The 25,431-nt window shown below is 51.5% G+C and overlaps 1 protein-coding gene across 1 annotated transcript; it reads right to left on the reverse strand.

The window, feature by feature from the left end:
• Positions 1-10,128: 10,128 nt before the first annotated feature.
• Positions 10,129-24,341, reverse strand: Pla2g4f (phospholipase A2 group IVF). The gene is made up of 20 exons (XM_059259537.1): positions 24,231-24,341; positions 23,368-23,440; positions 22,655-22,791; positions 22,450-22,578; positions 22,110-22,150; positions 21,820-21,862; positions 21,321-21,387; positions 18,228-18,397; positions 17,997-18,110; positions 17,806-17,843; positions 17,437-17,572; positions 14,208-14,344; positions 13,792-14,014; positions 13,045-13,159; positions 12,711-12,848; positions 12,526-12,633; positions 12,179-12,409; positions 11,742-11,908; positions 10,614-10,800; positions 10,129-10,349 (listed from the first exon to the last, which is right to left on the reverse strand). Exons 1-20 carry the CDS (start codon positions 24,339-24,341, stop codon positions 10,129-10,131), a joined length of 2,586 nt encoding a protein of 861 aa, XP_059115520.1.
• Positions 24,342-25,431: the final 1,090 nt, after the last annotated feature.

The raw sequence follows: 25,431 nt of genomic DNA on the forward strand, positions 1-25,431 counted from the left end.
CCAACCCCTGCCAAGATGCCAGCTCTCTGGCTGGATGCGGTAACTGTCCCGATGGAATGGGGCCAGCCGTGATTCTCTGCCCATCGTGGAGGAATTGTGGGTCTATAAACAGGTAACCCCGCCCCCAGGTCACTACCACATAGTACTTCTCATCTTCCTCAAAAGGCTGGCTTAACCAGCAGCTCCAGAAACCTCTGGCAGAACACCAGGCCTCATGGGTGGAGCATCCTTCCTAGAGCTGAAGTGTCAGGAAAGAGGTACCAAGGGCATCCAGGAAGGACAGACAGTGGGCAGAAGCTGGTCCCCCTGAGGCAGGGGACAATGCTGAGGAAACCTTTGTAGGTCAACCCCATCTAAGTCAGGCTGGCCCTGGAAGAGAAGGACTGGGCTCCTGAGCTCAGCTAAGAGGCCCGACCTCTTGATGCTCCATGAAACAAGGAATTTAGGCTCCGTGTGAAAAGCGACTGAGGTGGGCACCATGCTCACAGCCCCTCACCTCCACTCACTCACAGCCCCTCACCTCCACTCACAGCCCCTCACCTCCACTCACAGCCCCTCACCTCCACTCACAGCCCCTCACCTCCACTCACTCACAGCCCCTCACCTCCACTCACAGCCCCTCACCTCCACTCACAGCCCCTCACCTCCACTCACTCACAGCCCCTCACCTCCACTCACAGCCCCTCACCTCCACTCACAGCCCCTCACCTCCACTCACTCACAGCCCCTCACCTCCACTCACAGCCCCTCACCTCCACTCACAGCCCCTCACCTCTACTCACTCACAGCCCCTCACCTCCACTCACAGCCCCTCACCTCCACTCACAGCCCCTCACCTCCACTCACTCACAGCCCCTCACCTCCACTCACAGCCCCTCACCTCCACTCACTCACAGCCCCTCACCTCCACTCACTCACAGCCCCTCACCTCCACTCACTCACAGCCCCTCACCTCCACTCACTCACAGCCCCTCACCTCCACTCACTCACACTCTGCTTCGGCAGCTCCGTGAGTGTGTGGTGCATGTGTGTATGCATGAGTACAGGCACAGGTGTGTGTACACACATGTGGAGGCCTGGGGTCGATGTTAGGCATTTAGATTTCTCCCTTTATTCACTGAGGCATGGTTGCTCATTCAACACAGTATTTTTTTTTTTAAGTTTTATTTGTATGTGTGTCTACGCACATCTTTGCCATGGATATGTAGGAGACCACAGAGGCCAGGGGAGGGTGTCAGATCCCCTGGAGCTGGAGGTACAGGGCAGTTGTGAGCTGCCTGATGTTGGGTGCTGGGAGCCAAACTCTGATCCTATGAAAGAGTAGCAACTGAGGCCTGAGCCATCTCTTCTACCATGAACATAAATTGTATGTGGGTATTGGGGATCCAAACTTCAGTCCTACACTTGCCCCACAAATGCCTTATCCATTGGGCCACCTCCCCAGAGGGTTTCTAGCAAAAACAAACGGCAGACTTCATGGTCAGAAAACTCTCAGGTCATGAACACGATAGAAGAAAGCATCAGAAAGCTACCAGTTTGCTTAGAGTCATAACAATAAGTGCTCTCCTAAAATAACATGAGTGTCAGTTCATCATAAACCAAAGAATAAAGAGCCAGCAAGATGATAAAGCTGGTAAAGGTGCTGGCCACCAAGCCTGAGGACTTGAGTCCAATACCTGGACCCCACATGGAGGAAGGCGTGACACAAGAAATGAACCTGAATTAATGTTAACTCATTAAAAAAAAATTTCCAAAATGTCTGGGTGTGGAAGCACACGTCCCAGCACTTGGGAGGCAGAGGCAGGCAGATCTCTGTGACTCTGAGGCCAGCCTGGCCTACATATCAAATTCCAGAGTAGCCAGAGCTACACAGTGAGCCCTGTCTTAAAAAAGAAAAAAAAATCTATATAAATATATCAAATCAGTCAAAACAGAAAATTGAGAATAGTCTATGAACAAGTAAAAAATGATTAAGAAATATTTCTGAGACAGGGTTTCTCTGTGTAGCTTTGCGCCTTTCCTCGAACTCACAGAGATCCGCCTGGCTCTGCCTCCCGAGTGCTGGGATTAAAGGCGTGCGCCACCACCGCCTGGCCTTATTTTTTTGGTTTTTCGAGACAGGATTTCTCTGTGTAGTTTTGGTGCCTGTCCTGGAACTCACTCTGTAGCCCAGGCTGGCCTCGAACTCACAGAGATCCGCCTGCCTCTGCCTCCCGAGTGCTGGGATTAAAGGCGTGCGCCACCACCGCCCGGCTAAGAAATATTTCTAACTTTCACAAACCAGGTGTAATATCAGAGAGAAAGGTGAGCTGGGTGTCGTGGGAGCAGTCAAGAGGCAGAAGCAGGAAGATGGCCTTGAGTTCAAGGCTCACTTGGTCTACATAGTGAATTCTAGATCAGCCTGGAACACATAATGACACCAGGTCTCAAAAATCAGAAAGAAAAGAAAGGGAAGGAAGGAAGGAGGGAAAGACAGAGAGAGAGAGAGAGAGAGAGAGAGAGAGAGAGAGAGAGAGAGAGAGAGAGAGAGAGAGAGAGAGAGAGAGAATATGAGCAAACTTTCCAGTTGTAAGAAGGCTAAAACTGCTGAAACTCAACTTCGGGACTCCCATCAGACCCGCTGGGCTTCCAATGGGTGACAGGAGAAGTTTAGGATTTAGGACTTACCCACAACCGTTTCCAAAGAACTCCCTGAGAAGCCTAGGATTTGACTTGGTTGGGATGCCAAGCGCTAAAGCTCACCCCACAAAGGCCCTTCGTGGAGTGGACTGTGAGTAAGAGGCTAAAGTGGGGAGTCGGCTCAGGAGGCCCAGGAGGCCAGAACAGGCAGGCAGACAGCAAACAGGTCTGGAAGTGCTGGCTCCGAATGGGGCTGGCCGGCACAGCTGGGCCCAGCTAAGGTCCCTGGTCTTCACCTGAGGCAGCGAGTTGGAGGGCCATGCAGAGCAGTCCTAACCCAAGCTGCCAAGCTGAAGGGGGCCTTAGGCACCCGTCTTCCCCGCCATCAAGGGGAAGCCCGTGCTGGGCTCCCTTCCCTCACCTTCCTTCACCCAGTCTTCTCCAAGTTTGCTCTCTGCAAATGAGTGTTTAATTTTTCTTTCAGCAATCACAGCTGCTTAGTTTTCCCAGTTTCCTCTCGGAAACCAGCCCTTCCCCTGTACTCCGCCTCATGGTTTGAGAGTCCTAGCTTCAAGAACGCAGGACGTGGGGGCTGGAGAGGTGCCTCAGCCTGTCCGGTTCTCTCAAAGGACCCATGTTAGCTAGGCGGTGGTGGCGCACGCCTTTAATCCCAGCACTCGGGAGGCAGAGGCAGGCGGATCTTTGTGAGCCTGGGCTACCAAGTGAGTTCCAGGAAAGGCGCAAAGCTACACAGAGAAACCCTGTCTCGAAAAAAAAAAAAACAAACAAAGGACCCATGTTGTGTTCCCAGCACCCACATTGGGTGGCTCACAACTGCGTGTGACGCCAGGGGATCTGATGCCTCTTCTGACCTCTGCAGGCTCTGGCATGCATGTGGTACATATACAGCCATTCAGGCATGTGCATGCACACACATAAAATTATTAAATAAAAAAATGTAAAAAGCATAGAATGCAACATGTGGCCCAAAGCTGTCTAGCTTGTGGCACTGCTCTGGCCTTGGTGTTTGGTTCATCGGGCTCATGACCCAAGCTGGTGTGAGCAAAGTCTGGGTGCATAAAATTCTCGGAGACACTCTGTCTTTCCTGCTGGACTAGAATCTGGGAGGAGATGAAATTGGGGTTGCTGACCTTAGCAGTCACCACAAGAGATTTCAAAACCTTCCAGAAAAAAGAGCCAATGATAACACTGCCCAGTTCCCCAAGGCTTCCTCTACTACGTGCTGGGCTGGGCAGAGAGGTGGCTGTTGAGGCATGATGTCATTTAAACTTGTCTTCTGGCATGTCCCTCCCGTGGCCTGGGCAGTATGATCTTGAGATCACTTATGTCCTGGTTGGCTTTCTGTTGCTGTGATAAACACCATGACCACACAGCAACTTGGGGAGGAAAGGGTCCATTTCATCTTAAAGCTCACAGTCCATCATGAAAGGAAGTGGGGGCAGGAGCTGAAGCAGAAACCATGGAGGGGTGCTGCTTACTGGCTCGCTCCTCATGAGTTGCTCAGTGTGCTTTCTTATATGACCCGGGACCACCTGCCCAGAGGTGGCACCGCCCACAGAGAGCTGGGGTCTCCCACATGAATCATCCATCAAGGAAATATCCCTCAGACATGCCTACAGGCCAATCTGATGGAGGCATTTTCTCCATTGAGGTTTCCTCATGCAGGATCAACTTAACCCAAACTAACCAGCATACATGTGTTAATAAAATTTGCAATTTTCTCCAGACAGGGGAGGATGTCTGCCTTCCTCTTCCTCTCTCAGTAGGAAGCTGTGAGGGGGCTGTGTTTAGGATCCGGCTAAGGAGAAGTGGGGTTAGAACTACCCCACTTCAGGTTTGTAGGATGTGTCTATGTGGCTGGCAGGCAGTTTCACATGTGCCTACCACCCACCGAGCCGGCTCATCTGGCACTGTGACACTGTGAGCCAAGGCCAGAGGTTGAAGTGGGTTGTAGATGTGTCCTTTGTCTCCAGAAGACTTGCACAGAAGGAAACGGAAAGGTCTGAAATACAGAGAGCCAGAAAGCAGACTGAAAAGCCCCTTGGTAGAAACAGAAGATTATTGTGTTTGAAGATTTCGTTTTATTGACACTTCATTGAAACAGAAGTTCCATCCTGAAAAGGGGGTTTTCTTTGGTTGGTTTGTTTGGGTCTTGTTTGTTTGTTTTATTTTTTGAGGGGGATATTTTGAGACAGGGTCTCAGGTAGTCCAGGCTGGCCTCCAACTTACTATGTCGCTGAAGCTGTCTCTGAACTCGGGATCCCTCTGTTTCCCACTCCGGAGTGCTGGGGTCACACATGTGCTCACCACACTTGGCTCTGCTGTGCTCTCTATGGTGAGACGATTGTGTTGTTGTTTTACCCCCTCTCAGACGGGAAATCCAAGAAATAGGACGTAAGTGGGGTGTGGCGGTGCATACTTCTCTGTAATCCTAGCATTTGGTAGGCTGAGGCAGGAAAATTGCTGCTACTTCAAATCCAGCTTGGGAAATATAGGTTCTGCCCCTTAAAAAGCTAAATACGGGGGCTGGAGAGATGGCTCAGTGGTTAAGAGCACTGGTTGCTCTTCCAGAGGTCCTGAGTTCAATTCCCAGCAACCACACAGTGACTCACAACCATCTGTAATGAGATCTGGCACGCAGGCAGAACACTGTATACATAATAAATAAATAAATCTTTTTTTTAAAAAGCTAAATACTAGCACCACCATTACTACTAATATAATAAATAATAATGAGACTTTTCTTTTGTTTTAGATGGGATCTCACTATGTAGCTCTGGCTGTTGTGGAACTTCCTATAGACCAGGCTGGCCTTGAGCTCATCTCAGATGGCCAGAGATCGACCTGACTCTGTCTCCCCAGCGCTGGGATTAAAGGCGTGTGTCACCACACCCAGCAGATGGTAACTTTTATTAGCTACTAACCACTCCTAAAACCTTAGTCAGCCTGACTGGATGATAGATTGCTTCCTATTTGCATTAAAGATGATGGGTGAGGTAGTCAAGGAGTGTGCAACCAACCGTGAACACAACATGCAGACTCACAGCAGTTAGTAAGACTCATCAGGATGTTTGCAACGGCTGCTTAGATGTTTTTAGCCTTCAAAGTATTTTTACGGGTGGGGGGGGTCACTATGTTTCCCAAGTTTTGATCTTGAACTCATGATCCTCCTTTCTTTTCTCTTTCTTTCTTTCTTTTTTTTTCTTCAAGACAGGGTTTCTCCATGTAGTTTTGGTGACTGCTGTCCATGATCTCACTCTGTAGACCAGGCTGGCCTCGAACTCACAGAGATCTGCCTGGCTCTGCCTCCCGAGTGCTGGGATTAAAGGCGTGCACCACTACCACCCCGCTTTGATCCTCCTTTCTTAGTCACCTGAGTTTACAGATGTGTGCCCCTATACTTAGCAAAAACTTGTAATTTTTTGTGATGTCTTTCATCAGTCTAAGTGAATATTCACGTTCATACCTAACTTTGTATCAGTTTGCATGAATCCCAGGCTCTACAGAACACAGCCTTTGTGCCACGCTGTTAGAAACCCTTATATGAAGAACATCTTCATTTATCCCCCAACTTTCTAGGGTAGATAGTCTAGGTCAGCTGTGGATGTCTTTCTGTACGCTGTGAATATGTGTTGCTCTGACTGGTTGATAAATAAAGCTGTTTGGCCAATAGCAAGGCAGCTTAGAGGCAGGTGGGAAATCCAAACAGATGGACAGGAAGAGAAAGCAGAAGCAAGATGTAAAGCCATGTGGCAAAGTATAGATTTATAGAAATTGGTTAATTTAAGTTATAAGAGCTGCTAGCAAGAGGCCTGCCATAAACCATACAGTTTGTAAGTAATGTAAGCCTCTGTGTGTTTAATTGGGTTTGAGCGGCTGCAGGACCTGGTGGTACACAGGAAAACTTTCAGCTACATAGGTCCATATTTTGTAAATGAGAAAACCAAAGCAGGAATTGGCTGAAGAATTTCTCCCTAGGCTATCAGAATAATGTTCTTACCCACTGTCTGCAATACAGTCTCTCTCCAAAAATACACTGGGTATCAGAGTACTCCCGGATCAAGCCTCCGGAGCTTCCCTGGATCAAGCCTAAAGGAGATATAGTCCTGAGTTTTTCATTTGTGGGTCAACTCTTCCCTGATAATTTTAACTCCAGGAAGGTGCTTCCTGTATCTTTGCCCAGAATAGCACTCAGTGACAGTGTCACAGAGGAGAGGGACTAGTGCTCCACTAAGTCTCAGTTCCTAGAAAAGCCCTAATGTGGTGGGACAGGTGGCACAAAGTGTGATGTGAGGCAGGCATGACTCATAGCACTGAAGACCATGTCAAGATCGAGGCAGGGGTGGGTCTGTGTGCACGCCTCGTGAGGAAGTGGTGATTCGTGCTGAAACAGGTGGTGGGAGACTTTCCTGTCAGGGACTGCTCAGAACCAAGCAGAAAAGTTCACAGGTCCCTCCTTCATCCTGGAGCCACTGGAAAGGACAAGCTTCAATCTAAGCAAAGGACAGGATCCCACCAGCCAAACCAGCCACTCACCATGTGCCCTACCAAGAGTCAGGGCAGTGAAACAGGCCTGGTGCCCACCTCTGGGGCCTCTGCCTGGTCACTTTCCAGTCCGTGCTGGCGTTCTGGAATCTGGAGTGCTACCCTGCAGGCCATGGAGAGCTGGAGAGATGTTTCATCCAGATCATCACCTGGGGAATTTCACAGAGAAGAGCCACGGAAAAGCTTCCAGCAGACATTCCCCAGCCATTGCTTTGGCTGGGAAGTAGTAGGACAGGTACGTGAGCTTCAGCTTATGAAACAGGAGTGTGTCTCGGGAGCAGCCCATGTGCCCGGGCCAGCCTCCCTCCAATATCCTGCTGTGAACAAGAGCCAAAGCAATCCAGAAGAACTCAGGTAGATTCTAGACTATCACTCCACTCAAGCCCTGAAAATGACATCAGTTTGGATGAGGAAAAAGAAAACTACATTTATCTGGGGGCTAATTAGGATTGCAATCTGGGAAATCAGATTCAAGCAATCCTAAGAACTGGATTCTGGGCTGGGGAGCACAGGCGCTTGCCACCAAGCCTGAGGACCTGAGCTCAACTCCTGAAGCCCACATGGTGAGAGACGAGTCCCACAAGCTGTCCCCGACCTCCACATGTGCTCCAGTGGGGAATCAAAGGCATAGCGCACAGAAGAGTTCCATCTCAGAACACAGAACTGTCTTTGAAATCATTCAAAAGGATGATTTGTAGCTGGGTATGTGATCCCAGCACTCAGGAGGCTAAGGCAGGAGATAGTGAATGTCAGGTTCAAAACCCTTGTCTCGAGGAAAAAAAAAATGCTGAATCTGAAAGCAAATAAATGAAGAAGCGGGATGGAGAGGGACGGGAAAGAGGGATGTGCAGCTTTTACAGCCCCCGAGACCCTAGGATGCTCCCAGGGACCCCTGGAGTGTTTAAGGAACTGGGGAAAAGAAAGGAGACAAGATGGGAGAGGTTCAAGGAGGCAGAAGAACAGGTCAGGTCACCCAGTGCCAACAAAACCCAGGCAAAAGCATCCTCAGCCTAATTGTAGAAACCTTAGTTAGAGTCCCAGGGGGCACAAAGCTGTGGCCCTGGGAAGAGGAATGTGACCTGAAGCAGACCTGGCCACCTGCTGCAGCTCCCAGGAATCCAGTGTGCAGGCCAGGTGAGACCAAAGGCTGGAGAGCCACAAAGACCCACAAACCCAGACCATCAGCAGAGTCCATCACAACTGAAGCCCCACAAAGACCCACAAACCCAGACCATCAGCAGAGTCCATCACAACTGAAGCCCCACAAAGACCCACAAACCCAGACCATCAGCAGAGTCCATCACAACTGAAGCCAACTGTCCTGTCTCAGTACCTGGCTAAGCAGACAAAAGCCTTCCCCTCCCACAGGAGTCACAGTCCAGCCGGATTCTGCAGACAGAATCAAGATTCTAGCTGTGCACTCCATGAGTCCTAACAGCTATGACAGTCCAATACACAAGTCGGTGGCAATGGCCACTGCAGGATCTTCCAAATAAACCTCCCACTACTGAAGCCAAGGGGTGCCCGGGTGGTGGCCAGCAATAGTGAGAAGGGAGCGGGGAGGGCCAGGCTGCTTTACTGCATGCCAGTCCAAACTGGTCCCGCAGCCCCTGGCTTCACTTTCACATCGGCAGGAGGCTTGAGCCTCAGGACACACTAGACAAGGGACACCGATGGGGCTTTGACTATTGTAGGCAGGAGACGGAACTAGAGCCTTTTCCCCAAAGTTCAGGCAGATGACACCCCCAGAAAGTTGTCTCAACTGAAAGAGGAATTGTGAGTTGTGCATTTGGTCTCAGAGCATACATGTGTGCATGTACGTGCACAGGTGTGAGCAACAGGTCCACTGAGCACAGCCTCTCAGCTACTACGCAGCCTTGGGTGGCTCGGCGCCAGAGCGAGCTGGTTGAGGAAGATGAGACCAAGGAGGCCAATCAGAGGATGCATCTCCTCTTCACAGTTTGGAAAGCTGCTCCTTCTGGAGAGGCTCTCAATATTTAGAAGGCCTCAAGTGGATCAGGAGAAACAGGAAAGAGAGGGAGGGACCTATGGAGGTCCTCAGATGCAGGAATCCAGGCTAGGTCCGCCCCCATCTCATTTGCCCATCCCATGTGAAGGAATAGCTACTCACTGGCCCATGATACATAGGAACATATGCCCACATGTATGCAGTTGTCCCTTCATTCCCTCTGCCCGTGATTAACAGATGACCCTTCTAAACATACCCATTTGGCTCCTGAGAATGGGAAGACTGTATTTGCCCAAAGTGACAACTGTATTTATGAACCAGAAAACGTGGTTTGTGTTCAAAGAGTAAAGTGCTGTGCACACTTGTCAGGGTGGGCCATCTTGTCATAAGCTCCATGAGCCTGGTGACCTCTGAGGAAGAACAGAGAGGCCAGAATGCGAGAAGAATTAGTAGGGCATGGATTCAATGACACAGACTGGCAATCCACACAACTCCTGTTTATTCTTGACATCACTGAGTTCAGGAGCTTTGGAGGGGACCAGAGCTGGGCCACTGTGGAAGTGTGGGTGGCTGTGGTTCTGCATCTAATCTCAGTATGAGGAGAGCAGCTGGTTCCTCAGCCCACAGCTCTCTCTGTGGTGAAGCTCTGAGAACCAGGGTGTTTTCAGAAGTCCTCCTCTTCTGTGGAGGGGGTGGGCCCTCTGATGAGGCTGATGCCTGGTTCTCAGTACACCCCACTGTAATATGAAATCTGTTTTCTCCTGCCCAGTGTCCCCAAACACTCCTGGACAGCTAGACATCTTCTCTAGCGAATGAGAAAGTTCTGCTCCAAGTTCACTGGCAAGACCTTTGGGGCCTGGGAGACCTCAAGGAAGAAGTAGGAAACAGAAGTTCCTTAAAGTCTTCTCCCTCAGCAAGCCCTGGCCTAGGGCCCTCCATCACATCTCTACCACAGTCTTCTGACACCTACCAGGTCAGCCCCCAACCCCTTCCCCAGCCTGTCGTCGATCCAGAGCCAGCTGAAGGGCATGCCTTATAGTCTCCATGTTGTTCAGGACGTTGTATCGACTCAGGGTCACCAACCGATCAAACTCCTTGGGCTCATAGGTGAAGTCCATCATTCCATAGGGGGTGTCTGGCCCGTTGATGATGAAGTCCCCAAAGGCCTTCTCCTCAGCTGTTTGTCGTTCTATACCTGGGGTGGGAAAAGCAAAGCTAGGTTAGAGAACTCTATGACACTGGCTGGGAGCTGATGGTCCTGGATACTTTCCCTGCTCAGGATTTCTGGCTTGCTCTCTGGAAGAGACCATCTTAGCTCTCAGGCCCATTAGAAAGAGATGGCTCAGAGAGAACACGAAGGTCCAGGCATCAGAGGGCTCAGTGGTCAGCCCAGGCCCTCCAGGAGGCTAGTGTCCCATCCTCCCCTGAGGGTTAGGATAGGCTTGGGACTTCTCTTTACCTGGGGCCAGATGTGTGCGAAAGGTCCTGTTGACAAGGGGGAAGTGCAGCACAATGGGCGAGCAGGGGTCCTCAGCTTTGGTGAACAGATAGCACTCACGGGGGTTCTCAAAGTCCTTGGGGCCCACCTCAATCCTGGGGAAGGGGATTCCACGGTCCAGGCAGTACTTCTCCGTCATCTGCAAGACCTGGGCAAAGAGGCAAGCTTCTGGCCCCTACCTGGACTCAGGCTTCAGCTAGCTCTTTGTCTCTGAATGACTGAGTGATTTTCTGAGCCACCTTTCTATTTGCCAAATAAAGTTGGAAATAAGCGTCTAGTGAGAGCACAGTGAGTTAGCAATAATTAGCAAAGGCCAACAACGGTCAAGCTAGTTCTCTAGACCTCTCATGCCATCCTCATTCCTCCCCTTAACATGGCTGTCCCTTGGATAGTCCCCCCGCTGTTCCCTGTTAAGGGGCTGATAGCAAGGGCGTGTTGGACGGGTTTTTAGCTCTTCTCCAATCCTAGGCAGTCACTGGACAGGGAGGATAAAGAGGAAGTCAAAGAGAGCCCGCCAGACCCACGCCTGATTGATGGCAGCCATCCACTGTCCTAGGGATTTTGAGGTGCCCTTTGCAGATCTCTCCCTAAGAGGACTTTCATGCCAGGCAGTGGTGGCGCACGCCTTTAATCCCAGCACTCGGGAGGCAGAGCCAGGCGGATCTCTGTGAGTTCGAGGCCAGCCTGGGCTACCAAGTGAGTTCCAGGAGAGGCGCAAAGCTACACAAGAGAAACCCTGTCTCGAAAAAACCAAAAAAAAAAAAAAAAAAAAAAAAGAGGACTTTCATGGCTAGTGTTACCATAGTAACAAAGGGCAGCAACCCCAGGCCCCCTGTGGAGCCGTGGAGCAGGGAAACCCTAACATAATTAGGCAGGTTCTAGGACGGAGCCTAAAAGACAGCTGAGACCCTCTTTATACATCCTCTCATAATCCCAGAATTCTCCAGCTGGGAGACCTGGACTGTCAACAATGTTTAAAAGGTACCTCCACCAGAAGTGACACCCAAACACCCAGCCGGGCCTCTCAGCAGAGATTTCTTCTCCTCCTCCCCTCCACTCACTTTAGGTGACCCCTGCTTCCCTCCTTACCTGAAAGGGGGATTCCAAGGAATAATCGAAGGACACAATGAGGTCCACAGCCCGCCGGGGCTGCAGGATCAGCGGGAATGGCGAGTTGATGGCAAAGCCTCCGTCTACTAGGCACAGGCAGTCCTTCATGGGTGTGAGCTGGTTGGGGCAGGCATCAGGGTGTCTGTCTGTAAGGTGCACAGGGATAAATGCAGTTGTTCTTGCTGGTGACCCTCCTCTCCTTGCATCTATAGCCACAGTCTCTAGAATTCTCCTGCCTCCCAACAGCCAAGGGGTCCCTCACCCTAGCCTTTCCACCTTGCCTTTCAACTTTCAGCAGTCAGAAAAGCCTTCCCCATCAACAACAGAGGACCACGACCTTACCTCCTCCAACACCCAGATAAAAGCCAACGCTGGCCCCAGTGAGCTAGATGTATATATAGGAAGGATCTGCTTACAGTTCCCCCCTCCCACATGGTACCACACACCTTTCCAGGCCATAAACTCCCTGCTAGCCGCATAGTCCTTGTGCAGGCAGAGGCCTTGGGTAAAGTTAAAGTTCCGGGCACAGGTAAAGCGGGAGGTGAATATGTCCAGCACAGCCTGAGAGAAGGGACTGTGTGGGGTGAAGAGCCTGGTACGCAGCCGTGTGAGGTCCTGGTCCTGCGACCGGAACTTTGGGCAGTCATCTGGATAGGGGGCAGTGAAATACAGTGAGAACCATCTTTGTCCTCATTCTTCATCCCTCTGCCAGGGTCCTGGCAAGCAGCAGGTGGTGGTGACTGACCAGGGCCTCTGCTCTCACCTGTGACATTGACACTCTCTTTGTACGAGTCCAGGAGGCGCAGGCCTGAGCCTCCCATCTTCCGGAAGATCTCACTCAGGCTGGCTGCGAAAGCACTGCCCCACATGCCTATGGAGACAGGCGGGGCCCCATGTCACAGCCTGGCCCTAGCCCTGCCAAACTCCAACCTCGAAACCTAGACTCACCCTGCAGGTAACAGATGCGGGGCTCTGGCCAGCGCAGCAGCACCCGACCCATGAAGAACTCGGAGCCAAAGAGTTCGGTGGGAACATAAGCCCCATACTTGTGGAAACCGACCTCATAGGGGGTGAACTCACACCACTCTGGGGAAAACAAAGAAGCCAGGGTCCTCATGACTGAGCAGGAACCTTGACTTTCCAAAAACCAGAGGCAGGAACTCCACCATCTGCCAAGGTCCCTGCTCGGGAGCACCTCCCACTTACACCTAGGAGCCCCACCCTCACCCGCCCTCCTGCCGCCATCTCCCTGTCTCCTTCCTCTGTGCCCACACCCAGGCACCTGCAAAGTCTTCCCCACTGACGTTTGTGTGGACATTGATGCTGGCATAGATGGGGTAAGGGTTCTGACCCTGGCTGACTATTTCTTGCTGGTCTGACAGCTTGGCAGGGTTTTCCTGGGCAGGAGAGAAAGCAGACAGCTTGGCTTTGGGGGAGCGCCTGTTCTCTATCTTCGGGGCTTGACATCAGCACCCTGAGGGGGATGGTGCACCCACAAGAGAGATGGCGTGTCGTCAAGGCCAGGCCGTAGCTTTAGGCTGTAGCAGAGCTCAGCCCCCTGTGGGTTTTCATGATGCCAGTGTCTCTGGGAACACCCTCTCACTGCTTTGTCATTCCAGAGAGCACATCAGAAGGCAGACAGCCAGACTGACAGTTTGGGGGATCATCGAAAAGCCAGTTTAGTTTCTTTACAAAGAAAATCACTAGGAGACGTAACTTCTAGAAATGAGATAGCACAGGTGGCCACGCCCAGCCAGTAGCCACTTACTGTGGGTCAGCTGCCTGAACCTTCTGCCTCAGCCCGACTGGGCCTGCGGTTCTAGGAGTAACTGCTTGGTGTCATGGGTCAGGGCTGCTTTTGCCAATGGGTGGGTGGGCATGGTGCTCTGCCTCAGAGGCAGGCAGGAACAATTTTCAATACGTGCTTTTACTGGGCTCTACCCCAGGAATAAGAAAGGAGTCGAGGTAGAAGAAACGTGTGGAAAGGGAGCTGGGATGGGGAGAATATAGTCACTTACTGGTCTCTTACCTCCTGGTTCAGGAAATACTCAATGATGAGGCCCCAGAAGTCCGTGAGGGACATGTTGTGGCCTCTTCTCTCCCAGGCCTCCTTTTCCTGGGAGTAGTACTGCAGCTTCTCTGCAGACAGCATCCCTATCTTGCTGCTGCAGACTCGCGCCGAGGCACGTTCAATGGGGCCCTGCAAAGACTTCTGGGACCAGGATGGATCCTTGTAGAGTGTAGAGATGCACCTGCGGATGGAAGGGATGCCTGTGAGTTAGAGGATGCTCCTCCTTGTCACATACACTCAGACATGTCCCTGGGACCCAGCCTCCTGACCCCCTTGAAGGCAGGCTCCCAGCCCCTTATCAGAGATCCCGTCCCATCTCCTGGACATCCTTACCCACCCAGAGCTCACCCTGTGTTCTGCCCTACCTCACTTACCAGGTAGACCCAGAAACCCCGCTCAGGTAGGTCACAGCATCCAGAAGGCCAACTTCCTGCAGCCCCGCCAGGCTGCCGTACAAGGAAGTCATGGCTCTGGTTCCACCCCCAGAGCCTACCACAGCGATCACAGGCACCTGAGCACGGCAATGATTTGTTAGCAGCAACACCGGGCCTGACGTATTTACTGCTTATCCACAGCTGCCGTTGTCATAAGTGCCTTCCATGTATTAGCTCACTGAGTTCTCCCAGAAACCCAGGGAGCCCCCCACTTTACAGATGACAAAACTGATGTGTAAGGTTAACCGATGTGCCCAAGAGTGATGGTTCTCAAACCCAAGAGTGACAGGCCGCAGATGACTTGTCTTTTTAAAAATTCTGTGTCACGTGTGGTGTATATGAGTGTACATGGTTCTAGGTGTGCGTACATGTGAGGACATGTGCATAGGGAGGCCTGGGGTGATACCGGGTGTCATTTTCCGCTGCTCTCCACCTTATTTTTGGAGACAATGTTTTCACTGAACCCATGGATTCGGCTAGACTGACTGGCCACTTCCCTCTAAGCACCTGCCGGTCACCATCCCCCTCCCCCAGGGCTGGGGTTGCAGATATGTGCCACCGTACCTTGCTTTTTCACCTGGGTGCTAGGGATCTGGACTCAGACAAGCCTGAGCCTACTCCTCAGCCTGTAGTTTTGTTTTGTTTTCTGAGATGGTCTCCTGAAGACCAGGATGACCTCAAACTCATTCTGTAGCCAAAGATGGTCTTGGTCTTTCTGGTTCTGCCTCCTAAGTGCTGGAATTACAGGCGTGCACCGCCATGCCTGTGGGAGCCCGTTCTCCGGTTCCTCGTGGCTTTACCCAGCAGGTCCGCATAGAGGATGAGTAGGACCACGGGCCTGAGTGCAGGTGTCTGAGATGGTCTGCACTTGGCTGTGCTGGGGGAGAAGGTCTTTTGCTCCACCCCTTGGCGTCTCTATAAATACCCCGGGGCAGAGACAGTCAGGGTCTTTGGAAAAGGTTCCAGGCCCTCTCGAGGTTATCCTTCATTTTCTATCTGTTCATCTCCGCAATCTAAATCCTTCTACCTAATATTTCCTGCTGCTCACACTCAAGAAAACTCTGGGGATCTGTGGGGTTGGTGGGTAAAGGCCCCACACATGCCTGGCTTCTGCGGCAGCTCTTAGCCGTTATTTCAGAAAGATGTCTAGTAACAGGTACATTTGATTCACCAAACCCAGTTAGCAAGGCAGACACTTGGTCCTGGCTGGCTCCTTGTGGTTCTGTACCGTGTGTGGGGCCCTCAGTGGCATCTTTGGCCTTTCCTCAATAGATGCCAGCAGTATCCTCTACATCGACCTACCACTTACAACAAAACATCCCTGGACACTGATAAATGTCCTCTGGGGACTGGGAAACAAAACTGCCCACAGCTGAGAAACACTGACTGCAGTGACAGAGACTAGCAAGCATCCCTGGCCTGCCCCCAGATAGAGGACACCCAAAGTTTGAGGCTCTCTTCAGGATCAGAGGTGCCTGGTAGGATTAGCTTTTCCACGAAGGGTTGACTCAGTCTATCAAGACTCTGACTCCTTTTTTTCTTCCCCTGGCCCTGCTCACTGGGGCCCTACTGTTACAGAGTGCTGGATGAATCAGAACAGACATCTGGCACTCAGTGGCCACCTCTGTTGACTGAATACAATCTAGGTTGTTGGCAGTACTGGCCAGTGCTGGACAGTGGTTCCACATCTGCTGAACCCATGTGGCAAAGAAGATGATACCAGCCTTTTCCTGGCTTATTCCACTGGTCTACCTCTTAGCATTTCTATCTTCTTGCCTCCCAGTCACAGGCCAACTGGTCCTTGCCTAAGAGATCCTACAAAGCCTCTACTTCTGGATCCCTCTGACCACTGTCCAGTTGTGCCCTCTCAAAATTCATTTGCTGAAGCCCTATCCCTCATATGCAACTGTTCACAGACAGAGCCTATAAGGAAGTGGCATGGTTAGAAGAGAGTAAGAGGGGAGGCCTCAATCTGACAGGACAGCGGTCCTGACCAGAAGAGGAAGAGGCCTGGACATGGAAGTATATCCCTGGAATACCAGCACTTGGGAGACTGAGGCAGGAGGCTCACATGTTCAAGACTAGTCTGAATTATATATGAAGCCAGGCCTTAGCTACACAGTAGTAATACTTATCTCATTTAAAAAAAAAGGTTTTGGGAGGTGGGTATGGTGGCGCACGCCTTTAATCACTACACCCTGGAGGCAGAGGCAATTGGTTCTCTGTGAGTTTGAGGCCAACCTGGTCTACATAGCAAGTTTGAGGTCAGCCAGGATTACACAGTAAGAGTCTTTCCTGAAAAGGGGGCAGTGGTAAGAGAGCTCCTGCTCCTTCCTGAGTATGCACACACACAGGCACACATTCATACACATACACACGTATACACTGACACACACATTCACACACATACACATGCACACACACACATACATGCGCACACACACACACATACACACACACACATACACACACACACATACACATGCACACACACACATACATGCGTGCGCGCACACACACACATACATGCGCACACACACATACACACGCACACACACACACACACACACGCGCACACACACACACATGCACGCACACACACACACACATACACACATACACACACACGCACACACACACATACATGCGCGCACACACACACATACATGCGCACACACACACATACATGCGCACACACACACACATACATGCGCACACACACACACATACATGCGCACACACACACACATACATGCGCACACACACACACACATGCGCACACACACACACACACATACACACACACACACACACACACACACACACACACACACACACACAGAGGAATATGGCCATGTCACACCACAGCAAGAAGGCAGCTGTCTACCAGTCAGGAAGGAGACCCCACGAGAAAATGAATTTGTTGTTTAAACTACTCAGCCTGCAGTATCCTGTTGTGACAGCCCAAGCTGCTAAAGCTATCCACCCACAGCCAGGACTGTGTAAATCTTCATTCCGGTTCCCAGCTGCTGATTGTGCCCATCGGCTAGGGGAACAAGCCCCTTTGTTCTCTTCCTCCTCTGCTGCCTATGCTTCCTCTGAGCTTCCTGTCATCTTTATCCACATAACACCCATCAAGGGGACTTAGAGTTCATCTACCATCCCATACCTGGTCACAGCATAGAGCCTTGCGCAATCCCATCACCCGCTGCAGGGCCTTGGATACAACCTGCTTCCTCTTGTCCAGAAATTCCAGCTCCCCATCGCAGAGCTCAAAGCCAAGGCGCAGGTCTAAGTCCCCAGAGCTGATTCAGATGGAGTGGATGGAGTATGGAGGAGAACCTTGAGCCCAGTCTATTTTCCATAGGAACAGATCCACACTCTGGAAGTCCCACAGAAAACACCCCAGGGACTTCCCACTAGTACCAAAGAGGTGATCCCCATGGCTGGACCCAAGTAGGTCGGAAGGCAGAACCCACTGGGGTATTTCCCACTCTAGCCAAGCCCAAAGGCTTTCCACAGCAAATCCCCACCTCACCTCATTTCTGCCTTCACACTCAGAGCCACCTCCTGACCCTGAAAGAGACACAGTGCCCTCATCCCTGAGCAAGTAGAGTCAGACACCTGCCTGTGGCCCTTGGTGCTCAGGTAGGAGGCCGGTGTGGACCCCAGACTTCTCTTGGTGACCACAGGGCAGGCAGGAGCCCCCAGCACCAGACTAAACCTTACCTCCTCCAGGACCACCAAGTGCTGTTCCTCCTGGCCGAGGGGCAGAGAGGAGAGCAAGATGCCTGTCTCGCTCAGCCTGTTGGTCTGAGCCTCCAGCTCATCGTTTGGGCCACTCTGTGGAGAAGAGTGCCAAGGAGCAATGGGGGGTGGAAGACATGCCTCCCAGCACTCTGGGGTCTCCTCCTACATGGACTCATTCCATTATCCTTCCCTTTGCCGTTGCTCACTTACCTGCAGAACCAGGAGCTTCTCTTGCAGCTCTACATGCAGTCTGGGGCTCAGCGCTGGGTTGGCGTGGAAGGTGAAGGTAGGTGGTAGGCCTGGCTCCGTGGTCTGCTGCAGAGACACTGGCTGGGGCTTCTCATAGGCTCCAGGCACTGCCAGCTGGATCTGCCTCAAGCCTGAGGGCAGAGGTCCAGCGAAGGGTCAAAGTGGGCAGATGTGAATGTGGCTCAGGACAGTGACACTCCAGATGACAGCAATTACTCCTCTTCCCCGGGTCCCTAGCTCTCATGCCCTGCTCACTCAAGTACCTTAACCACAGAAGAACCATGGCGAGCTCTTGGCTTCTACAATCAATCAGCCCTGGTATAGTGTAGGAAACACACAAATACTAGGAGGGCAGGGAATGGGTCAGCCCATAGCCTATGGGGCTGGTGATTTTGAAATTTTTATTTTAATTATCTAACGTGTAATTAATTATATAAATATCTATTCATTATTGCATTAATTACTCTTTTTCGACTGTTAATATTCCCAATCTCTTGACTCCATTCATGCTTTTGGGGCGGGGGTTGTGGCCAAAGAGAACACAGACATATGCTGCAAGTTGCCGTGGCCTTAGCTTCCAGAAGTCAAAGACTTTGGAAGGACGGAGGGACTCAGAAGAGGAGGTAGAAGGCAGAATGGCCTTCTGGGAACAGAAGAATTATATATTGCAGAAGCAGAGGGGTCAGAGGTCAGCTCAAGCTAGGTGAGACCCAAGCAGGGAAAGAGCAAAGAAATGAGGCTACATATTGGCAAGGAACAGTGGGGTGGGTCTCTTCCTGCCCTGCTTCCTAGCAGCTGTGAGAGGTGGTGGATCCAGAGAGAAACTTTCAGGCCTGACACCCACACACTGCTGTGCAGAAGAGTCTGGGTTCCAAACACAGTCACAGAAGCAACAGTAACTAGAAGGGTTTGGAAGACAGCAGAGGTCCAGGCAGGATCCCATCCTTGCACAAGATGAAGCCAGACTTGACATGTCCTGAGGTAGGAGACACCTGGAAAGGTGCTTTTTCACGCCTACCAAGGATTATGGCCTGAGATGGAGTCAGACTAAGGTGTGCCATTCACTGAAGAAATGCCAGATCTTAAGGTGAAGGCAGTGGCCTCGGAGCGTGTCAGAACTGTGTTTGGTCCTGGCTCTCCATGTATTATTGGTGGTGTGATGTGAAGAGGTCAGTGACTGCATCTGCTTTCCATGGTTGCCATGAGGAAATACGGTCAAATAGATGCCAAGTTCTCAGCATAATGCCACTCTCCATGTCACCAGGGCAGCGCTCATCTCACAGGTTCAACTCTATGTGAACATTAACTGTCACACCACCAGGCTCCACTCCCACATCTGGATTCTCCTCCTCTGTGCCAGACTGCATTAACAGCCCCAATCCTGCACTTCCCCCAGGATTCTCTCTTTGCCATGCTACTGTGTGTGTGTGTGTGTGTGTGTGTGTGTGTGTGTGTGTGTGTGTTTGTGTTCTCAGCTCTTTTTTTCCTCAGAGGAACGGATTGGATCAAGAGCTGCATTTTAAGCAGTTTATCAAAGCAAGCACTCCACGGGGAGATTCCAGTGGGCTGCCGTGTGGAGCAAGCCCTTCACAGAGAGGTGGCAGAGGCTGCCGCAGAGCAGGGAGAGGCCCTGGGAATTCTGTCTTGTGCATTTTAAGTTTTTAAACTTAAGATTTTAAATATTCTATGAATATTTTGTGGTGGGTGACATATTCAAAGGGTAATATGATCTTCTTCCCCCACCCCAAATCAGAGTGGAGTGAAAACCCTTTTTAGGACATCCGTCCTTCCCCATGGTCCTTTAGAAAAGCCTAAAGGGAGGCAAAATAATGATGAAGCTAGTTTTGGGGAGATGCTGATCCTTCGCACATGTGTGGGGGAAATGCCCTGGCGCCTTAGTATTTGAAATAATAAATCGGCAGTCTCAGTGTATTTAACTATGGAGTGTTCTGACTGACAGGAGACACAGCCACCATGATGCAGCTGTAGTTTTCTTGGTTAGCTCATGCCTAACTCTTTCTTGAATTGCTCAAGGTCCCATGACTTTTGGTTGAGACATTTTGTTATTTTTATTTCGGTTTTGTGTGTAACATGCTCACATATGTGTGACTATGCATGCCTGTGCACACATAAGGACAGAGGATGTTAGTGTCCTGCTCTGCCATGCTCCACCTTATTCCCTTGAGACAAGGTCTCTCTTTGAACCTGGAGCTGGGCTGGCAGTCAACAAAGCTCCAGCAATCCTCCTGTCTCTGATCCCCACAGCACTGTGGGCCATGCCCAGCTTTTGAAGTGACTATTAGGGATTTGAACTTAGGTCCTCAAGTGTGCGTAGCAAGTTCTTTTACCCACTGAGCCTTCTCCTTAGCCTCATTTTGTTATTTTTTTAAAAAAGTAATTTACTTACTTTTTTGCATTTGTGTTTTGCCTACGTAATGTCTGTGTGAGGGTGTCAGATCTTGGAGTTACAGACAGTTGTTAGTTGCCATGTGGGTGCTGGGAATTGAATCCAGGTCCTCTGGAAGAGCAGCCAGTGCTCCTAACCACTGAGCCATCTCTCCAGCCCCCTCATTTTGTTATTTTTAAAACTGAGGTTTTAAATTGAAGGCTGGGGCCTTGGTTTCACACAAGACTGGCAGACTGAACAGGTTGGAAACGAGCCTTGTGTTCTTTTAGGACTCCCTTCTCCCAGAGTCCCAGGTCTTCTATGCTAACCAAGTGACTTCGGTTGCCCCTCTAAGGAGGCGGACTACACCCCTTGCCCTCTGACTTTGAGTTTAAGCATGTGTCTTGTTTGGGCCAGTAACAAGTGAGTGGCCAGGATGTGACTAAAGGCTTTAAAAGCACTTGCTCAGTTGAGTCGGCTCTCTCGCCTCTGCTGAGGTCTTAAGACTATGTCCAGGCTGGTCAGTTGGGCACAGGTCGGGGAGACCACTCTTAGCCAAGTCCCTGCTGCCCTCTCCCCCTCTTTAAGCCGTGAAAACGTTAAGAGCCACAGCCCTCACATCCGATGTGGCCTCCAGGAAGAAGGCAAGCTCTAAGGGCCTGACTCACCGTGCTCCCCAAGTGAGGCTGTCTTGTCTCCCTTGAGCGTCCCATGGATTCTCAGACAGGGCTGAGCCTGAGGAAAGCAGAGACCTTAGCAGTCAAGAGAGCCTAGAGGGTCTGATCAGGATGGAGGAAGGGAAGAACAGCCAGAGCAAGGGCCATAGCAGCTATCTGGTACGTGGGTCTTATTGGCGGGGTCTTTTGTGACAATCCCCAAGGTTGTACCGTGTTCCTCCTCAGGACTCATAAGAAGTGGGCATTTGTGGGAAAGGGAATTATGGGGCCCCACAGGCTCCCTCAGCAGCCAGGGCCCCAGAGGAACAATGGTTCTGTGATACCCACACAAGCTCATGGTAGCTTCGTGTTCTTCATCCCCTAACACACTTCCCTTCTAAGGAAGGACTGAGTGTCCTCCAGAGACATGGGGGCATCATGGACTCAACCAGTCTACTGTGTCTCCTGTTCTCTAGTCCCACACAATTCCACACCCATCTTCCCTACTCACCACCAGGACCCCATTGGTGATGACTTCAGATGCAGGCATCTGACTGTAAAAGATGAAGGGATTTCATGGGCCATCACCCCCTTACCACGGCTATTAAAACGATATGACCAAAGCAGGGATAAGAGCCTGGAAAGCATGATAGGGTTGTGGGTAGGGAGACTTGGCATCCAACATCCAAGTAGGTGTCAACGCCAGGCTGTCCTCTCTGAAGCCACGCCTCCAAGGCAAGTGAAGGATTGAGGACTGGCACTCGGAATAAACAGGTAGATACCGGCTCTCACTGGACTCACCTCTTTTCCAGAGTAAACGCCACTTGCAGCTCTTGTGAATCCTACATGGGGGTGAGCAAGGCAGCAGTTTTCACAGACCTCCAGAAATCTCAGGGACTGCTCCTGCCTCCCGCCTGTGCTGAGCTCTAGGGCCTAGGAAATGAGTCTGGTACGGCACCTCACAGGCACAGGGGAACAGCAGTGTTTCTAAGAGAACCTTCATTCATTCAGAAATATGTGCCAGATACGGTTCCAGACTCAGCAAGGCCAAACCAAGATGGCTGCTTGTCAGTGGCTTAGGGGTAGGGGTGGAGGGGTCCTCTCCTGAGATTTACTTCCTGCCAACCCAGGTAGACCTCACCTGCTGGTTCAGAGAGAAGTTGTGGGTATGAGGCTGGCCAGGCTGGAGATTACTCAGATCAAACAGAAGTACGGAGAGTTGGTCACTGTCCAGGACATCCTTGTCACAAAGGGTAAGCTCCAGGACATTCTGGGGATAGGACTGAAGGATCAGCATTGTGGAGGAACTCATTGGCCTCCATGCCCAGTCCCTTACTGGCCTGTACCTTCACAGCACCATGGATCCGATAATGGAAGGTCTCATTCCACTCTGGGTCACTACAGTTAGTCACTGTCCTCGTCTGGGTGGGGCTGGGAGAAGCTGTGGGCAGCCACAGTTGGACATAGCAGTCAGCTTTGGACACTGCGGGTAGGAGGGGAGAGGACTTGGCATCAAACTCTTCCTGTTGAAAAGGTTCCCCAGAGGAGGCTGCGCTCGGAGACAAAGGAGCAAGGAGACAGGCTACCTGCCTGGGGCAGGTGAGGGATCTTTGGTGTTCCCAGCTCCATCTTAGCCAGCTCTGCCTCCCACTCAACTGACAAGAAATCCTGCAGCAGCAGCCACAGTTCAAAGCATCGTGTGGCAGCACAGACCATTGGGTAACTCCTTGAAATCGCCTGATTCAGGCAGTAAAATTCTGTGCCCTGTGTGAGCACCACCAAAGTTCCCGGAAAGCAGGCATTGATGTGTGGTAACATGAGCCTAATACACCCTCACACAGCCTCCTAGGGTCAGGAGGAGGCGGGAGTCTACACGACTCACCTCTCCAGTGCCACCCTGCCCCCCCCATCTGTGCACCCCACACCAGGGCAGCCTCCCTTGATAGTCAACACCAACCCTTCACTCTACTTCAAGTGGGTATTTGCGCGCACACACACACACACACAGCCCTGAGAACACCCTAGAGGAAAGGAGAAGGTGGAGGTGAGGCTCACTCACACAGATCGGTGTGCTGGATGTTTCTGGCCCTCAGCACTTTCACCTGAAGGTCGTAATATGGGTGGGTTTCTCGCTGAAACAACAGAACCCCAGGCACTCAGTTCCAGGAAGCCAGGAACAGCTTGATCTCCCCTCTCCAGTGTGTTCTGGCTTCTTTTCTCTCTACTGTCCTACCACAGAGCTTGCCTGGTCCAGGGTCACTGATGCTCCTGTGGCAGGAGCTCTGGGAAGCTTTTGCAAGGCCCAGGGTGTTGGGTGGTCAGAATTGGTGAGGAACCTGGATCTGCTCAACGCTAAGCTAGTTAGGTTTTATGACGGCCAGCCTACAGCTGCTCCGTCCACGTGGCCTGAGCTCTGGGATAATGTATTGAAGGTTAAACATTAAAGAGAAAGCCAGAACCCACCGCACCTATGGGCTTCCAGGCAAGGGCTGGAAAACCAATCAGAGGTGGGGACTAGGAAGGTGAGGAGAAGCAGTCACCCAGCTTGTACTAGTCTGACAAGTTACTAAATTGAAGATTGGGTTCAAAAAAGATAATCAGATTGCAGCCTTCTGGGCGTCAATCTACCTCCTGGAACCCCAACCTCCCATCCCTTCTCTCCACAATGGGTTATATGGCCGTTCTGCACATTCCTGGCAAACCAACCAAAGGCAACGGTCACAGGACTTGCCATCATTTCTTTTTGGAGATCACTTTCAAGAGCCAAGGCCTTGGCCCATCCCTCTAGTCTGAGCTTTTCCAGGTTGTCTGTGGTATGTTCCACCCTAAATCAAAGCCCAGAGTGGTGGCTGGCTGAGTCCCCACAGGGCACCATCTCCCAGGTCTGCAGTCAACACTGCCCAAGCGAGATGAGTGAGTTACCTGCCAATGCCTCCATTGCGCTCCCCTCTTCTCTCTCTTCCGCAGCAGCACTGCTCCAAGAAGGGGCAGTCCCTTGCCTGCCAGCCACTTTTGCCAGAGGGTCCCGGGCATGGCCAGCAGCCCGGGTCCCAGCAGGGAGCGTGCTTGCTCTCCTGAGCCACCCTCTCTCTGGCTACACTCACTGTAGCTCAGGTCTGGCAGGCAGCACAGGATGGGGAGGGTGGAGCAAGCCTGTGCTGAGGACTTGTGCTGGGTGGCCACAGGCTGGAGGTGGGGTTGGAAGTGCTCCAGGGAATGAGTGGTGCCTGCTTTCCCCAGGCCAGAGGCAAGTTGGTCCCTTTCCAAGAGATTCTTGGGGTCCTGCTTAGCACTCTGGTCCCCAACCCAGGCCCTGCCTGAGCTAGTTGTGGAAAGCAGACACCAAGAGCCTCACCACCCTCACTCCTTGCCATGGTCCTGTTTAGTGGGTAGGGCAAGAGCCGAGGCACTCCTGTTTCCAACTAGTCTGCATTAGCAGAAGTTAGGAGGTGACAGAATCAGGGCTAACCTCCTCTAGCTGCCAGAAATCCTCACACCATTCCTTCTTCAAGTTCCAATTTCCCCACAGCTCTTGAGTAGAAATACGGAAATCTCTGGTTCAGGGTTTCATGGAGACTCTAAGACATTTTATCTCTTTTGGCCTCCCTCAGTTATTCCCTCAACACAAAGGGCCTGCTGCACGCTCTGCATGTACTATGTTCAAAGTCACCCCTACCCTGGGAAGATTCCCTTCATGACTCCCTTCCTGATGGAAGTGCCTGGTGATTCAGGCATAGAGGCAGGGACATGGCCAGGCAGTATAAATAAGGACAGGAGAGAGGCGGGCCTCCCCGGCCAGAGGCAAAGGCTTTAAAGTGTTCATGACCATGAGTGTTCACACCTGCAGCTGTGCCTGTATGTATCATCTCCTTCCCTGTGGACCACAATCATCTAGGTGGCTGGGCAGGAGCAGTCGCTGGGAAAAGAAGTTTCTAGGAGACTGAACTGTTGGGAGATCCCTTTCATCCCTTTAACCACAACACTTTCCTAGATCTAGGGGTGGTGGTACATGGAACCCCAGCACATGGCATTCTGAGGCAGGAGGCTGACTTGAACTCAGCCATATGACACCAGCTTGAGGGACAAAGTGAGACCCCTGTCTCAAACAATCAGGTGATCACCA

The sequence above is a fragment of the Peromyscus eremicus genome, chromosome 4 (assembly GCF_949786415.1).
Source record: "Peromyscus eremicus chromosome 4, PerEre_H2_v1, whole genome shotgun sequence".
In the NCBI taxonomy this organism is placed as follows: Eukaryota; Metazoa; Chordata; class Mammalia; order Rodentia; family Cricetidae; genus Peromyscus; species Peromyscus eremicus.

Bases quoted from the DNA above. Each gene is read 5' to 3' on its own strand.
- Pla2g4f (XM_059259537.1), bottom strand. From the start codon at position 24,341: ATGCCCGGGACCCTCTGGCAAAAGTGGCTGGCAGGCAAGGGACTGCCC. The intron at 18,398-21,320 runs GTGAGTCAGGCC...CTCTGCCCTCAG, and splicing joins AGCCTCACTTGGGGAGCACG to GCTTGAGGCAGATCCAGCTG. The intron at 10,350-10,613 runs GTAAAGAGAAGT...TTCCCACCCCAG, and splicing joins TCGCACACATCTGGCCCCAG to GTATAGAACGACAAACAGCT.